Below are 17,199 nucleotides of genomic sequence, written 5' to 3'. Positions count from 1 at the left end.
GTACACACAAATCCCTTCAAAAACACTTTCCCTGTGGTAAAACATGGCATCATTCTGTTGGATGCTTTTCTTTAACTAGGAAGCTGGTCAGGGCAGATGGGAAGATAGATGGCGTGAAACACAGGACCATTCTGCAAGAAAACCTGTTAGAGGCTGCAGAATACTTGAGAGTAGGGTGGAGGTTTATCTTCCAGCAGGAAAACCCTCAACATACAGCCAGAGCTACTACTGAATATTTTGGCTCAAAACATACCCAGGTATCAGAATGGCTCAGTCAAAGCCCTAAATTACAACACAAATCAGTAGAAAGACTTTAAAGTTAATGTTCACAGATTCTCTCCATCCAGTCTGACTGACAAAAAGGTTCAAAATGGCATAAGTATTTTTGCCAGATGCTATAGTTCCAACAAAGCATTCCTGATTTGTTCCACAAAGTTATATAAATTCAGCTTAACATCCAAAAAGCCACACAGGTTGTAACTGGAAGGCTGCTTTATTAGTAATAAAAAGTTTCGTGCTCAAATGAAGACAATCTTTCATATATTCTAAACCAAGAGTCCAAGTGGTTGTGCAACACACCATCGTATTGTACTGTATATCCTCTTTTGTCACGGTGTCAAATGATAACAGTTTGAAAAGCACTTTTTTAATAATTTTTTTTCAGCAAAAAGAAAGAAAAAAAAAGCTCATAATAAACCATGCTAAAAATAAAGAATAATTCCTATAATCAAGTATTGATACAAAAATAAATTTCAGATGGAAACAGAAATACGGCAGAAATCAAACCAAAAATACAGAAGGCAAGCTGCTTTTTCACAAGCCAAGTGAGTGACACGTATAGCACTAAGAACAGGACGTTTTTTTATTTTTCAAGTTAGCCGGGTTTTTTAGTTTTTTATTTTCCGTTAACATCACACACTGGTAAATAGTAGGATGGAGCTGGGTTTCTGGAAGATCCTCCGCGTACACACCTGACCTCCCATCCCTGATTAATCAACCCTCCCCAAAAAATAAAAATCCCCACCCTCTTCAATTTAGATACAGGTTTTTCATTGCTTGTTTTTTCTTCATCGTGGCTTTGACATCCAAATTAGCAGAAAAAGCAGAAAAAAGGCACATGCCATAGAGTGGAACACGTGAAACGAACCGTTCAACAAAAGGAGAGTGACGATGAGAAAATGGTCCGAGGTGTGTTGAGCTGCAATGGCACTCGTGTGTATGTGTGTGTGTGTTTAGGTGGTGGCAGTGTCATAGTATGTCAGAAGCAGTCGGTGACACTCACTGACGTCCGTCTGGAAAAAGATCACCTGTAAAACTGGTGGGCAGTGAATAGAGTTTCCTCAGAGTGTGTCTGTGTGGCTGTAGGAGTGGCACGTGTACTCTGAATGTGATCGATACAACAGTTAGGTGAGAAATGTGCTGGTAACAATATCCTTTTAAAGTCATGATCGGGCTACATCCAGTAACATTGCACATGAGCTATTTTTCCCAACATTGAAAAGAGTGCTGGAAACAACCAGTATGTTTTTTTCTTCTTCTTCTTTTAGACATCCACGTGAACGTGTTGCACATAAATCAAAAGTGACAGTGTTCTCCTGTTTCATGTATATACATATAGACACATATGTATACATGTATATATCTTTTGTATTATATAATATCTATGTATTTCATTCAGTTTCCGTCAACAAAGTGAAAAGTGTCTCAAAAAATCCAAAAGTAACAAATGTGACAAAGGGCATAGCTGGAAGCCATTCTATATTATTGTTATTATTCACTTTTTGATTATTAATAGTAACATTTTTAAAATTCTGTATTTACAAAAAACACAACAGAGCATGCCATTAAAATAAAACCATATAATACAATATTTATAGCTTCTCTCAAAAAGTTCTTTCTTTTTCAGCGATTGTGCCATTTACATCGTAGCCTGCACTGTACATGTACACATGTTTTTTCTTTTATATGTTTTTTTTCTTTTTTAATAGTTTTTTTTTTTAAACGTGAATGTATATAACTCTAAAATATGACATCCAAGATGAACATGGGTAAAGTTTGGATGACTGTTCTCGCTCCTCTCGTGGTTCTCATTGGGAATGTATTTGGTTTCAGTATGCAGCCGCCAAACTGGTTCAGAGACCTCGTATTGTAAACAGACCTCATTCACTGTTGTATGGGGGTGGGGGGTACGTTGGTACAGGCAGTGTTAAGCACACCAAATGGCAACAGTGGTGTGACGCTGGATGCCAGATTTACGTCCGATCATCCGCGAAGATATAGGACCATTTCTGCTGCACAGAAAATGAGTGGCAGGACATTTACGGAGGCAGTAGGCGAAGCCTCCGTTTATAATTTATTGTGAAAAACACCCACAAAGCTTATTTAGACAACATAGCTGCTTCGACGTGAGGTCTGTTCATAATTTCCTTCTCCTCTACCTCTGTCTCTGGTTTTAGGCAGGTGATACGTGTTTGGAAGCCTGCAGGCTCGCGACAAGATGGTGCAAGACCACACAGTGTTCAAAGAGGTCCCACAGAAGCACAATGATACACTGACAAACATGGGACTTTCAGCACTCCGAGCTCAGACTAAAGCACCTTTACCGCCTCCTCCTCTCGCGTTTACCTCTTGTTCTTATGGCAGTCAGTCAAAAACACTGAAGGGAGGGCCTCGCTCTACGTTTTGGTCCACATTTACACTGGTATTTTTCGCCCATCCCGCCTCCCTGAAACCCCACAGTCCCTTCCAGTCCACACCTTCCATGCACGCTAAGCACAACAAGACGTGTCCCTGCATTAATTTTTTGCTACCTCTGCTGTGTCAGATATCACTTTTACTGATCATAAGCCTTTTTTTTTTGGGAAAGATTGCATCACTTGAACATCAGTAAGAGACTTAAAGGCCTTTTCGAAAATTTCTAAAGCTGACAACTCAAACTTCTAAAAAGCACTGCCTGAAACAGGCATCCCAAGGACAATCTTACGCTGAACTCGCATAGTAAAAAAAGATTATCTGTAGGGGAAGTTGCTCAGTGAAATTACTACCCAATGCTTTTGCCTCAACACAGTTTTCAGTCCTTCCCCTTACCTTGAAATAAGAACACAAAAAGGAAAAGAAAGCAACCAAACCAAAATTTTAAATCTTATATCTGATCCCTCCGCAACAGATGGGACACCTACCGATATATAAGCACAATGGATTCTGGATTCCTTGGCGTGAAACTTCCCCCGCTCTCATCTTTGTGTCGTGGACCAGAGGTAAGTGAGGAAAGAGACAGTTTAAATGGCAGTAAGTTCACCAAGAAATCCTCAGATTTAATCAGAACTGCTTAAATGTCTTTCCGAGTGTTGTGCAGCCTCAACATGAGGAGATTCTGCCTACTCCTTTCAACGCTGTCAACAGTCAGAGACTCCGGCTGAGATTGTGGCTCTTAGCGCCTGCATTAACTATTCCCATGTTCACTTCATTAAAGGCTGAAATAAATCCTGTCGTCAGTTAGAAATTCAACAATATTTCCTATAGCTCCATTTTTCCTTCACGCCTTCTCCTGACTTCCTCGGCGGACAGCCTCCTTCGTTTCACCGAGCCACTGCGGTGGTCTGACAATTAGTGTCTTGTGGACTATGATTACTCATGCATGAGTCCTGATCAAAACATGCCTTCATGCAAGTTATTTCTATGCATTTAACGAGCACACAAATAATTTTTTTATCTGGAACTCCATCTGAGCGAGTTTTCTAATGACACCGACTAGTGACCCGTACCCATTCCAGCGTGAGAGCCCATGTTAGAAAACGTCTATTTCTGCATCAGTATTACAAAGAGAAGATGAAAAGACCAGTGACATGGGCTAAATGTTATCTTATTGTTGTTTTTTTGTGTTTTTTTTTTTGTTTTTTTTTGCTGCTCAAATAAGGTGAAGATGCACGTTTACTCAAACAAATGAAAAATAAAACTCTTTATCGCCTCCCCCCTCTAGTGCATCTGTCAAAAAGCTAAACTTCCTCAGGGTGATTATGCTCTTCTTCTTGACAAAGATGGTGAACTCAGGAGGTACAGACTCTCCTTTAGAATGCTGACACAGTTTTGTCGGGATCTGTGCGATCCAGTCCCACGGTGCCGGAGCTTTGCAGCGGGGCTAATCCACACTCGGTGTTGGCAGGAGATTTGCAACGCTCCAGACGTCGAGCGGTGGGTTCTGTGGTAGTTGGTCCCCCAAAGAAATGTGTGAGTTCCTGTGTTTTCGTGTTTACTCCTCATTTCTATGAACTTGGTCGCTGTGCAGCAGAAGTCCCACAGTCAACTGATTGCATTTGGTTCAGCTGTCTTTGACAACATAGGAAACCACATTGCCTCAGTCGTATTTGAGTATGTAAACATTTTTGTGTTTTTTTTTTTTTCTTGGTTTTAATCTTACTTGCAAATGGTTTTTCTACATTTGTTGGGTGACTGGGCCCAGAGTCTGTTCTCATTGTGTTTAAATCACGATTTTGAAGTCACTGGATCCTAACACTTGGATTCCCACTCATCTTTCTGGTTTTTGTCCTTCTCTTTCTTGGCCCAGTCCTCCTTGCTTTTGTCCTGCTTCTCCTTGTCAGGTTTGGTCACGCTGTCGTAAGAAGGGAGAGAGGCCGTGGACGGCGTGCTCTCCTTCTTGTCCTGGTTGGTCCCGCCGTTCTCCAGCTTATTACTAGATAAAATGTGGCGCTTAAAGATGATGCCGCGCCTGATGAGGTGGGCGCGGTAGGCGTTCTGGATGATTCTGGCAGAGACGTCCTCCTGTTTTCGGCGCAGCGTTGTGGTGATGGGCTCGTAGGACACCTTGGACGGGTTGGCGGCCACGAAGCGCTCCTCCATCTGCGTCCTGAGCATGTCCAGCTCGCCGCTGTCGCCCAGCACACGCTTTGTGAAGGCAAACAGGATGTCGAGGCAGTGAATGCGATCGCCACTCACCATAGGCATGTCCATGGCGATCAGCTCTATAGTGTTGGGCTTTGGCACTCGAAGCGGGTGCTCCAAAGCGTCTGCAAAGTCAGGCAGCTTGGCAAAACTAATGAACTGGGAGGCAGTAGGATCAAACTTCTCCCAGATCTCGTAGAAGGTCTCAAAGTCGTCTTCACTGAGTGGATCGGCACTTTCCTCAGTGGCCACGCTGAAGTTCTCCAGAATGATGGCAATGTACATGTTAACCACAATCAGGAAAGAAATAATAATGTACATGACAAAAAAGAAAATCCCCACTGAGGGATTCCCACAGTCGCCCTTCACTGAAGTACCGGGGTTCTCCAAGTTGGGGTCGCAGTCCGGTGGGTAGTTGAGGATCGGCAGCAACAAGCCGTCCCAGCCGGCCGACGTGGTGATCATGAACAGGATGATCATGCTGTTGCCGAAGGTTTCGAAGTTGTACAGGTCATCGATGCCCGCTCCGTGCTTCACATAACCGAAGTTGGACATGCCAAAGATGGAGAAGATGAACATGACCAGGAAGAGCAGCAGGCCGATGTTGAATAAGGCCGGCAAGGACATCATCAGTGCGAAGAGCAAAGTCCGAATGCCTTTAGCTCCTTTGATCAGACGCAGGATCCGGCCAATGCGAGCCAGTCTGATGACCCTGAACAAGGTTGGCGACACAAAGTACTTCTCAATGATGTCAGCCAGGAACATACCTGAAGTGAAGGGAAAAAGATGTTAGTAGAAGAAGTAGTCACTGGAATAATGCATTATTACCCCTTGAAGCTTTCCCTAATGGGTTATAGCTTTCTGGTTGTAACGTGACAAACTGGAAAGGTGAACCTCTGTCTCAGTCTCGTGTCTTTTACTCCCTCTAACAGTTTTTCTTCCAGAATTACCCCGCATTTAGCTCCCCGCAGTGCCTGCTGGCGAAAAGCATCCCCACAGCATGATGCTTCCACCACTGGGTTTCAATACTTGGCTGTGTCACAGCACAAAGGTTTGGGACTGCTTTTCTTTTTTAGGACCTAGACAACTTGTTATGAACAGAAATTGTGCTTTTTACCGGGAAATCCTGAAAGAGAACATCCATCCATTTTGTGACCTTAAGCTAAAGCACAATTGTATCATGCAGCAAGACAGCCAGATCAATAAGTCCACTTCTGGATCGTTCAAACAACTTAAGCTATACATTTCTGCATAGAAAAACCCTCATAGTTTTACCAAAGAAAAGTAAAACACTGATTACTAGTTTTTACAAACACTTAGGGGCTGCTGTTTCTGTCAGGGTGGGACAACCAGTTATAAGGCTCAGGGAGCAATTACTTTTTCTAACAACGCCAGGTCGGTTTGAAAACATGTTTTCCCTTATTTGTATTTCCTCAGATTTTGTTTATCTAATATTAAAATTTCCTTGCTTCATCTAAAACATTTAGGTATGACAAACAAGCAAAAATAAGAAAAATATGTAATACTTCCAACAGCACTGTACTATTTATATACTACTTTTCTTTGCCTTTGAATATCATGAGTCCTTTTTGTTGCACTTCACTTTGTGTTAATCAAATAAAGCCGATTGAACAGTATGGCTGTAAAAGGTTCAAGCAGTGTGAATACTTTTACAAGACGCCGTATATTTGCTCTTATTTGATCATTGCTCCATGCCCCCCACCCCCCTCCCGCACCCCTCACTCACCGACAATGGACAGGATGACAACCACAACATCGAAGATATTCCAGCCATTGGTGAAATAATAGTGCCGTAGCGCGAAGAGCTTGAGCAAGAACTCAGTGGTGAAGACCACAATAAAGATGAAGTTGACCCAGTAGAGAACCGTCTCTGTTTGTTCCGACTGGTCGTCTGTTTCCACCATCATTGTGACCATGTTGAGGCAGATCAGTATCATGATGGAGATGTCAAAGACCTGCTGCGTCACAAAGTCAAACACCAACCCCTGGACCTTGTTCTGAAAGAGGATAGAAACACAGAGAGGAAAGATTAAGAGATTTGTCTGCTAAACAGCACTAATGCATGCACTGTAAACAAAAAGAAAAAAACATACTTGTGGTCGAGGAATGGGCTTTTGTGGCTTTTTAGAGCCCAATTTTTTCATGGCGTTGTAGTACTTCTTCTGCTCTTCAGTCATGAAGATATCCTGACCTCCAAAGTAAAGGAACAAACAAAAACTTGGTTACAACCATGGTCACATGTCATAATTAGAGCAATATGAAAACATTAAGAGACAGAGCAGCTCTTATCTTTTTCTTCTGCTGGTTGAAGTTGTCAATGATCACACCAATGAAGAGGTTGAGGGTAAAGAAGGACCCGAATATGATGAAGACAACGAAGTAGATGTACATGTAGATATTAACTTCGTATGCGGGCTGGTCCTCCACCTTGCAGGTAAAGGGGCAGAATGTTTAATCTTAAAACATTGTTCATTCACTGCCCTGCCTCAGCTTAGACTAGTACACAAGCAGAAAAAATATGTCTAAATCTGACCGGAGGTGATGAAAAGTTAAGAAATGTACAAAATCAAGGTTGCTACACATTTTCATGTAAAAAATCAACTTGCTGAGATTTTCAGTCTGTTATCTTCATTTCAGACAAGAAAAATATTTAAATCACTAAATACTGAGAGTTGAGTTTAAAAATCTGAAGAAAATAAAAAGGAAGGAAGGAAGGAACATGGTAAGGACGCAAGAAGGAAAGGAATAAGAGAAACAAGGAAAGAAAAAAGGGTACAAGAAGGGATGGGACAAAAGGGAAAAGGAAAGAAAGAAGAGGTCACCGGGGGTTTAAAACAATGATAGAGAGAAAAGAAGGACAAATTTCCATAAGGCAAGGTAGACACAAAGGAAGCAAATAAAGAAGGAGGGATAAAAGGATGGAGTGGAGGAAGAACACAAGGCGGTAGAGACAAGGAAGGAAGGAAAAGAAGGAAAAATACTCTCCAGGATAATCAGTATAATCATATTTTCACCATTTAATATGGCTCCTTATCTTTTCTTTCTCAGTAGTTATATTTACCGATTTTTCTATGTCAAAATGTTTTTGCCTGATTTAAATTACAACTGATCCCTGTGATACTAGTTTTCTTTTCACAGCCTGGTGGGATTAGTCAACTACTATTTCAATAAAGCAGTGAATATACCTCTCTGGAATCCACAGCAGCATACATAATGTCCATCCAACCTTTGAATGTGGCCTTTTAAAAGAGAGATGACATTATATGCATACATTTGTACAAACCCATTACAACAGACCAGAAAAAAAACAAACCAATAAAAATATAAATGATCATAATAATTTAAGGAGACTCAAACTCAAACCGAAACTGATGCATGTCCTGTGGTACAGCTTGTGCATGGAAAGAAACATGTAAAAAGAAAAAGGCATGGAGAAGCACACTAATAAATGCACAATGAACATGAAGAAAATGCCTTATCGCAGAGCTGTGAAAGACAAAACACAAATAAAGCATAGACAGGCCTTAGAGTGAAGCTTATAAACTTAAAAAAAAAGAAAAGTGCAGGAAAATGAGATAACATTAGTGCGAAACAGGAAATGGAGTCAGAGGAGAAGTGACGATCTCACCACTTGCAACAAGGCGAGGTAGCCGGCACCCACATTGTCAAAGTTGATCTTGACATTCTTCCACCTGACCTCAGTGTGGTTCATACTAATAAGCGCCTCACACTGGGTCTTGTTGTTGACAACTTCAACATCAAAGTATTCCTCTGCTGTCTCATTGAAACAGAAGTAGTACTTGCCCGCAAACAAGTTGACCCCCATGATACTGAAAATCAGCCAAAAGATGAGGCAAACCAGCAACACATTCATAATGGAAGGGATGGCGCCCACCAAGGCGTTGACTACCACCTAAACCAGACCAGGGGAGAAAGGATAATAACAGTGTGAGAAGCATGAAACAAATCAGAACAGTTCATTTTTAGCCCTCAGATGAGACACTACATATTGTTATGGCAATACACAGAGTCCTTAACACTGCCCTTAAATCATTTTAATAGTGAACATCAAGAGTAGCCGTTCACTACCAAGGCGCTGCACATGGAAACTATGAACTTTTACAGTCAAACAGAGCCTGGATTCTAGGATGCTGGATACTGTGTCAAAGAATGTGACTAAAACTGCTTCATGGATACTCACACACACACAAACAAATGATCCTGTAATAGTTTGCTTAAGATCACGAGATGGAAGATGTATGTATGTTTGTATAATATTGTGAAAAGCCATTCTCCTATAGATTAAAGCAGTTTCAGAGTCTTTGTTTGTCCAAAACAAAGGGGCATCTCAATAAATTAGAACAGCACTGCAATTTTTACATTTAAAAAACGAGTTGTTACAGAGTGATATATTTAAAGTGTTCCTTTTAATTTGGATAATAAAAGCTTGCATCTAATGAAAAACCACATTTCACTTTCCCATAAAAATGCTAAATTAACGTAAGGCCAATAGGTTATTATTTTGATACAGAAATTGTGGGGAAGATTGACTTAAAAGCTGCCCAGCAGACAATCCTGACAAATTTAAGCTAAATTATCACTAAAGAAGTTAGCTGTTCATGGAAAGTTAAGTGGAAGAAAACCAGATCACAATAAAGTGAGCAACAAGAAAGACACATCCTTGAGCTTTCATTACCTGTAAACCATCATTATCAAAACTAACAGAAAAGAAGGCTTGAACTATATCACTCTCAGTGTAATGAATCTATATCATAAATGATTTTCATCTGTTTAATTCAGTTACTAAAAAGTACTATTTACTTTTCAATTACATTCTAATTTATCAGGCTGCATGTGTAGTTTTGGCTGCTGTGTTTGTAAGCATAAGTATGTCTATTGTTATCTTAAGGAAATATAAGATAAAAAACAATGCTGTGAGTGCATATACTTTAAATTACTCTCAGAAGATAATTGTGTAGATTCTGACATATTTGTAAAATAAAATGGCAAAGTAATATATGAAACACACACACACACACAAATACTCAGTGACGGTTTTCTGTAGCTTCAGCTGAACTGCTTTTAAAATGTTCCTGTTGTAACAATAAATGTACACATCCATAAATTTGGTAAGCAGTAATTTAAATATTCAGGCAGTGATAAAATAAGCATGTTTCTTGTATATGTAAAAACCTAAAAGTGTTTGCCATATCACTATATAGTGTCCTCTCTAACCACCCCCAAGCTTATACACTCCATCTTTCTAATATAGCTCTTCTCCATAACAAGCCCAACTCAAATAAAATACAAAAATTTGGAGGGGAAAATTCCCATTACATTTCAAATACTTAATCTTGTCTATTAATTCAAATCTTTTTTTGTTTTGGGTCACAGATTTAAAAGCTCAGCACTTGTTGAACCGCTCATTACCAGTGTTAGGCAGGCCAACCAGCAGCTCTCAGGCAGACAGCTGAGCATGCATTTCTTTTGGCAGACTCGTTTTGTGGAGCCATATTCCCTCCTCTTAACAAACAAGACAGGGAGGAGCTCTAAGAGCAGGATTCTCTCAGCGCTGAACGCAAAAGCAAAATTCCCACCCGGGATACCACGGACACACTTATGAAGTGCATCAAATGTCCAACGCTAAATGACTAAACAACAGACTGCAGAATAATTTTCCACAGCAGTGCCAGCGCGATCGCTGAGAGAATGACTCTTTGCTAGATTTGAGTTACAATCTTATTGCTTTCAAAGAAATTCTGTGTTTAATCTAAAAAAAAGGCCATGCTGTGTAGAAAGCATTCTCAGAAAGAGGGAAAATGGCTTTCAAAAATGCAGAATGTGCATCGGCAAGTTATTACACATGCGTGTTACATGGCATTGTGCAATTTCAAGAATCCGCTCAAATCAATACATAAATAAATAGAGAAATGTGTGGATAGAGAGATCTTTGCTGAAGTTTGCTAGCCTGTGCCTCTGAATGGGTCACTATGCTTTCAAAGGAACTATTAAACTTCTCCAGCACAATGTAAAACTTTTAATGGTCTTCACTGTGTCCGCCTCAAATTTATCTACCTTAAAGTCGGTGTTTTAAAATTAAAAAAGCATATTTAGCAGAATGCTGTAATTAAAATGTATTTACGTAGGTGTTATTTTCCTCAGGCAGATTTGCTAGAAGAAACAAAAACTACTTCTAAAACTTGGTTGATGTTTTTCTAATCATCTAAATCACGCTGACCAGAAAACTTAAATCCAGAGAGATCAAAGTAAACAAAAAAAACATCAGAATATCTATAATCATTGCTAGTTGAGCAACGTGTCAGACAGAAACATTTTGCCACATTACAACCATGAAATTGAACTTACGTTACTGGTGTTTTAAGAGACAGATCAACCAATTACCAATTAGTGTGTAATCATAAGGTGGAAGAAAAGTGATCCAGGGTTTTCAAAACATTTTATAATTTAAAATCTGAAAAGTGTGGCAAGCCTGATTATTAGCCCTTCGAGTCAATACTGAGTAGCTCCAGGTTTTCTTTCAGGGTGAGACAATTTAGCTAAATTTTAACCTTCCTTCACCTCAGAGTTGGTTTGATCCCAGTCACTACATAATGGTTGCATTGTCTCAAAGTTATCTCTTCAATTAACAGCAATGTACAGGAATGGTAAAATTAATCTCAGTCAGCGTTTCGGTGTTATAACGGTGCTGAATCTCTCTACCTCCTCTTCAAATCTGTTAAAATACAATAGAAAACTTCAGATGTAGGTAATAGAGGCCTCAGACTAGTGACCAATGCCTGCAGCAACAACAGTCGGAGGTGTTTTCCCCCAGTTATTTTTCTCAAACTATATCTAGCTTTAAACTCTTTACATCAGCATATTAATAAACATTTAACTGTCATAACAACAGGAAAAACCTGGTACGTCAGAGGATGTCTCTTATTTTACCAAATTTGCTCCCATAATCACGCCCCCATGGTTGGAATAGTGTGTTCAAGGTGATGCATGGATGCAATATGGTTTACCTTGGTTTCGTCTCACCCAAGTACAATTCAGCAACTTGCCAGAACTGTGGACAACACAACTCATTGCTGTCCTATCAACAGGATCTCTGCAGCTTAACTAGGGCTACCAAGGCACACCACACTTTTCAAATTCTTATTTTTAAGGAATTTAAAAAATTAAAAAACAGTTCCCTTTTTGTTCCACTTTGCAATTGTGGCACACTTTGTATTTTGTCTATTCCACAAAATAAACAACAATAAATATACTCAAGTTTGTTTGTTAGGTGACAAAATGCAGCTGCAAAGATTAATATTTTCCCATCAGTCTAATTCTAAAAAAAAAAAACCTCTTCCCTATTGTCTCATCTCTCCATTCATGTACTTCCCCACTCATTTATTTATTGCTTTGACCTCAAGTTTCCCATTTTCAGTTCAAACAAAACAGTAACTCAGTTTATGAACATAGACATAAAGAAAAGAAAAGAAACTGATACAGCAGGGTCAAATTCCTTTTTTTTCTTTTGTTTCCTTAGCATTTTTGCATTACTGGGCCGCCCTCGCCTTTCTCCCTGCGTGCGCCCAGTGAATGCGCTAATTCAAAGGGACACTGGTGCTACCGCTAATAGTTGATTTAAGCAAAAGTACAATGCTTTTCAACCCCAAAAATGACAAGATCTTTAGTTAAAACCAATTCCGTTTCAGTGAAGCAGTCATGGCAGCGTCTAAAAATAAATCTTATCCAGGGCCTAAAAGCGTTGATGTCTGCTCATGTGCAATGGCATCACTTTTTAGTCGCTGGATATCTACTACTACTACTGGATATCAGTGAAATTTGAAGAAATCCGTATTCTAATTAATTACAGAGGCTTTCTGCTCCTGATTGTCATTTTTGGGTTGTGGGGGATATAGGAACCACATTTTCTGTGTGTGGTAAGGGGTGTTGTCTGAGAGCTGTAATACTAGTCAAATTACGGGCCACCATCAACCCAGGACTCAAAAGTCAGAGTTTAGCTGGGCCCATTGTTGCCTCCCAGTTTCACTTCCTGTGGGAGTGGAAGGCAACGGGAACCCAGAGACTGCTGTATGCGCTAAAGTGTCTGGTGCTATGACATGGGAGCAGAAATGTTGTCAGTGAAATGGCTGCCTAGCATATTTGCTAAGCTTCTGCCTGCATGCTCAAACAAAAAGGAGTTCAAAATGGGTTTTTTTTAAGAGTTTAGTATGTAAAATGTTAGGAAAAAGCAAATCTGCCTGCATAATGTGCTGATGGCAGATCAGTTGGTCAGACGGTTCTTTCCAAAGTCTAACAATGGCAGAAGTTTAACAAATACTTTCTTCCCAAAGCCACAACTCTGTGAGTGTGTGGTTTATGCCTCCTTCTCTGATGTATAAAGATCTTGGACAAGCAGGAAAGAGTGTGTTGACCCGTCAGCGGTCGGCCCAGCCACACTGGGTCGAGGGGGAGGGGAAAAAGGGGGATGAGGAGGTGAAGGAGAGGGGAGGAAGCAGGATGAGGAGGTGGGGAAGGTTTCAGCTAAAGAGGAGAATCTCAAACAAGTGGATGAGAACAGTGAGAGGTAGAGAAGACTTGAACCAAGACATCAAGAGAATCAGAAAGAGAAAGAGTGAATTACGGGTGACAACAACCAGGCGCAACCTATCGGTACCACCAGTCACAGGGATGACCAATCAGATCTGTACATTTTTAGGAAGGGACCAGTGGCGGTTATTGAAATGGGGGACGTTGCTCAATCCCCAGAGGGGCACAGCCCCGGGGATGGCCTGAGCTGTCTGTCACTTGTGCAACAAACAAGCCTTATATTATTTATCTGACATGGGGAGGGGCCTCCTTCAGTGTTACGCACAGTGGTAATGTCAATAGGCGCCCAAAGGGCAAGCTACTTTCTTTGTTTCAGTCAAATAGTGTGTCCTTAGTTCAATGTTTAACAGTTTTTCTTTCTAATTAGGGAAAATTATAAAACTCTGTAACATCTGATACAACTTTTTTTTTATTTTTGAAACTACAATGGATCCTCCCTAGTACAAAATCTGAAATATGTCGACTGGTCAAACCTGAACACTGAGATTGTTTTTCTTTTTCTAGGTTTTTACATCACTAGTGGCTCATTTCTCATACAGTAGACTGACAGGAAAGGGGGTTTGAGAGAGGGGGGAAGACATGTGGCAAAGGACCTCAGGCCGGACCCGGGTCAGCCACGTCAAGGGCTAAGACCTCTTTGCATGGGTCGTGCGCACTACACCTGCGCCATCCAAGCACGCCCAACACAGAGATTCTTAATATCAATTCCATGTATATGAAACCTTTATTTTATTGGCAAAAACACATCAAAATATTTTTAGTTTCATTTTTTTCTTTTATTTTGCATTAGAAACATGTTAGATCGTTATTTTTGGGAGCTAAAGAAGCGGCTCGCCCAGAGCAGCACCATTCAAGCAAGAACCACCACTGGAAGAAAAGGCAAAAGCAACCACAGCTACTCCTGCAGCGACTCATTTCGGCCGATTAAATACATCAGAGAGACTCCTCTGAGTGGAAGGTTTTGATGAGACTGGTTTTTGGACAGAGATTTTTCTGGTGTCCTGCAGATTCCCCCGGTTCCTGCTGGTTGTTCTCAATGCATTGGGGGGGAATGGTGTGGATTGGGAAAGGAGGAGGTTATGGGAGCAGAAGGAGGAAGAGGGGGAGGAGGAAGGGACATGTGGAGGGCAAGGGGATCTCAATTGAAAGCAGTGGTTGATTGAGTTGTTGGTTTGAATGCTCCATGAGATGGACATGTAAGTTAGATTAGCTTTGACCAATTTCACATTCACTTTGGCCAATCAGTGATAAACAAAGTAAAATGAGGTAATCTGAACTTTTAGTTTGTCTCTGATGTGATGAGGCAGCTTTGTGAAAAAATTTGATTTCCGATTTTCAAACAAATCAATTTTCCGAAAGCTTTTTTTTTTTTTTTATTGATTGTTGAAGAAATTCAATCCAAATACACGTTAATGTGCTGTTTACTTGACTCCCAGCTGCATCATGACTTATTCTTTCGCTCTAACAAAGGCATGGTGCAGGACTGCGAATGGAAAGGTGACATTTTTGACTTTCTTTTTCCTAGCTTTTAGAATCAGTCCCCCAAATTTTCTGATTTTTCTTGCCTGTTTGTTCTCTTACTTTGCTTTTAGATCAGTTCTAGCATGCTTTAAACTGTTGAATGGGCATGCGGAAGGATCAGCTGCTTAGCTTTGGATCTTACCCTCATCCCTTCAAAACGTGACAAGGCTCTGAGGGGTCTCAAGGCCCTTAGTGTCCTGAGTGATTTAATGGGCCCTAGATCGGAGTAGCCCAGCGCATTAGCTACAAGGCTGACTATAGACACCTACACAAAAACAGAGAAGCAAAAGAGGTTCCAAACTGTTAGAAGTGAGAATATTCACTAAGGAAGAGAGACGGCCCTGGTGTAGGCGGAGAGTTGCTCGACACACACACACATAAATCTATGCATGTATATGCATGTATAATATTGCATTTATACATGTATATACACTGAGAGAGAAGGTCATTGTTTAGTATAGGTTTTGTGTGTGTGGCAATTTTTTTTTTTTTAGTAGCAGGGGTATTTGGCTGTTATTTTGGGGCTGTTGACGAGAAGTGAAAAGTCCTGTGTACCTGCAAAGAAATTTGTGGTTGAGAAACAGAGAGAGAGAGGGAGAGAGAGAGATAGAGAGAGCGAGAGGGAGAGAGAGAGAGGAGATAAGAACACAAAACTCAAACAGAGGGTAAATTAGGAGAGAGAAGAGTGCTACATGGTTAAGATACAAGTGAAAGGACTGGAAGAGCAGAGGAGGAGGATTTGGGGAGGACGGTTAAGGAGAGAGATTGTCCTGTGGAAGCTGATAAAAACCCAACAGACTTGAGAGCCTTACCCTTGCCCCTCAAACATTGTCTCTCCTTGTCGCTCTTCAGGCATAAATTCCCATATAATTTAAGACAGAGAAACTAATGGAACCTAAGAGAAAGAATACAGGTAAACATGTACAAGAGTGTCAAACAGTAATTTTCCTTCTCAGACATCAATTCAACTTGTCAAACAGCATTTAGAGTCAAAGAGGAGAGCCACAGTCACATGAACCACACACAAGAAAACAGGGATGGAGGTCAAGGGCACACCGGTTATAGTTATTAGCACTGGATGGCACTGAAAGGACAAAAAGAACACAGAGTACAGTCAAGTTACACACAGTTTACAACAATAACAGGACATGATTTTAAAGAAGCTGGTGCAGCCCCTGATCCCCATCCAGCATCAGCAAACTCAGGGATTCCTGCAGCCAAACCGCACTTATAGTGTCCCACCACTGTTAAAGACACTCAATGCATCCTTGAGTTGGGTCATTATCCCATCAACATGCCCGCATCTATCTCGACAGAATGAATAATAAAATCAGTGAGCATATTATCTGTAGTGGTCAGAGTTAGGGTTTGAGGCTGTGTAGCTCGATCTAGGCTTATCTCACTGGCCGTATTGCATTGTTGACCGAAGAAGAAATGGAGAATAGGCAGTGGGGTCCATTAGCTGCACTAATGTTCTTTGGAAAGTGGTGAGACTAGAGCGCTCTTGAGGAAGTCACATTAGGATCCCCATTACAGGAGGGCATTTTAAAGACAACGTCATTCACTGAGTGGTATGTAGGAATCAGCCTCTTGCAAAATACCCTTAAAAGCTGGATTTAGATGCCTTTTTTCCTGTTTCATTGCCTTTTATTAACTCTTTACTTAATATATTCTTGTTGATGTAGTAATCTTGAAAACCTAATCAGTTGTGCTTTAGGTCTTGCATTATAGATTATGCAGACATAGTTCATTTGAAAATAGCGAATGAAATAAATAAGGAAAATTAGCCATAATAGGGCAACCCTCATCACCAGATGGAGGCAATGTGTTTCCAAGATGATTATTGGTATGTGTTGAGTATGCATCAACATCTATGAATGGTTGAAGTCACACCCGCATATTGTTTGTCTTATCCAGGTTTGCCTGGCCTCTTAGCACCTGGGTGAGACGTAGCGACGAATGACGATCTGTGTGACCAGCTTCCTGGCTGATTTAGAGCAAAAACTGATTGGAACTGCATTGGGATCAGGGATGGAGCATCATACACATTGTTTCTTGCAATGAATAGAGACTGGACAAGTCTTGCTAAAGTGCACAGAAACAGAGTATATCACTGGATTTTAGCCAAAGTACGTTTCTTTAGAGCAATTACGC

The 17,199-nt window shown here is 40.7% G+C and overlaps 1 protein-coding gene across 5 annotated transcripts in view; it reads right to left on the bottom strand.

Moving 5' to 3' along the window:
* Nucleotides 1–477: 477 nt before the first annotated feature.
* Nucleotides 478–17,199, bottom strand: part of scn8aa (sodium channel, voltage gated, type VIII, alpha subunit a) — a 63,104-nt gene continuing 46,382 nt past the window's right edge. For all 5 annotated transcript variants that reach the window (XM_012870570.3, XM_012870573.3, XM_012870568.3 and 2 more), the window contains exons 21-27: nt 15,188–15,310; nt 8,549–8,833; nt 8,106–8,159; nt 7,210–7,347; nt 7,014–7,118; nt 6,647–6,917; nt 478–5,666 (exon numbers count right to left, since the gene is read on the bottom strand). In XM_012870570.3, coding sequence (XP_012726024.2) covers nt 4,507–5,666; nt 6,647–6,917; nt 7,014–7,118; nt 7,210–7,347; nt 8,106–8,159; nt 8,549–8,833; nt 15,188–15,310 — 2,136 coding nt within the window. In that variant the 3' untranslated portion in view covers nt 478–4,506. The remainder of the gene's footprint in view (nt 5,667–6,646; nt 6,918–7,013; nt 7,119–7,209; nt 7,348–8,105; nt 8,160–8,548; nt 8,834–15,187; nt 15,311–17,199) is intronic.

Source organism: Fundulus heteroclitus, chromosome 1 (assembly GCF_011125445.2).
Source record: "Fundulus heteroclitus isolate FHET01 chromosome 1, MU-UCD_Fhet_4.1, whole genome shotgun sequence".
Taxonomy (NCBI): Eukaryota; Metazoa; Chordata; class Actinopteri; order Cyprinodontiformes; family Fundulidae; genus Fundulus; species Fundulus heteroclitus.
This window is presented reverse-complemented; position numbering and strand designations above follow the sequence as displayed.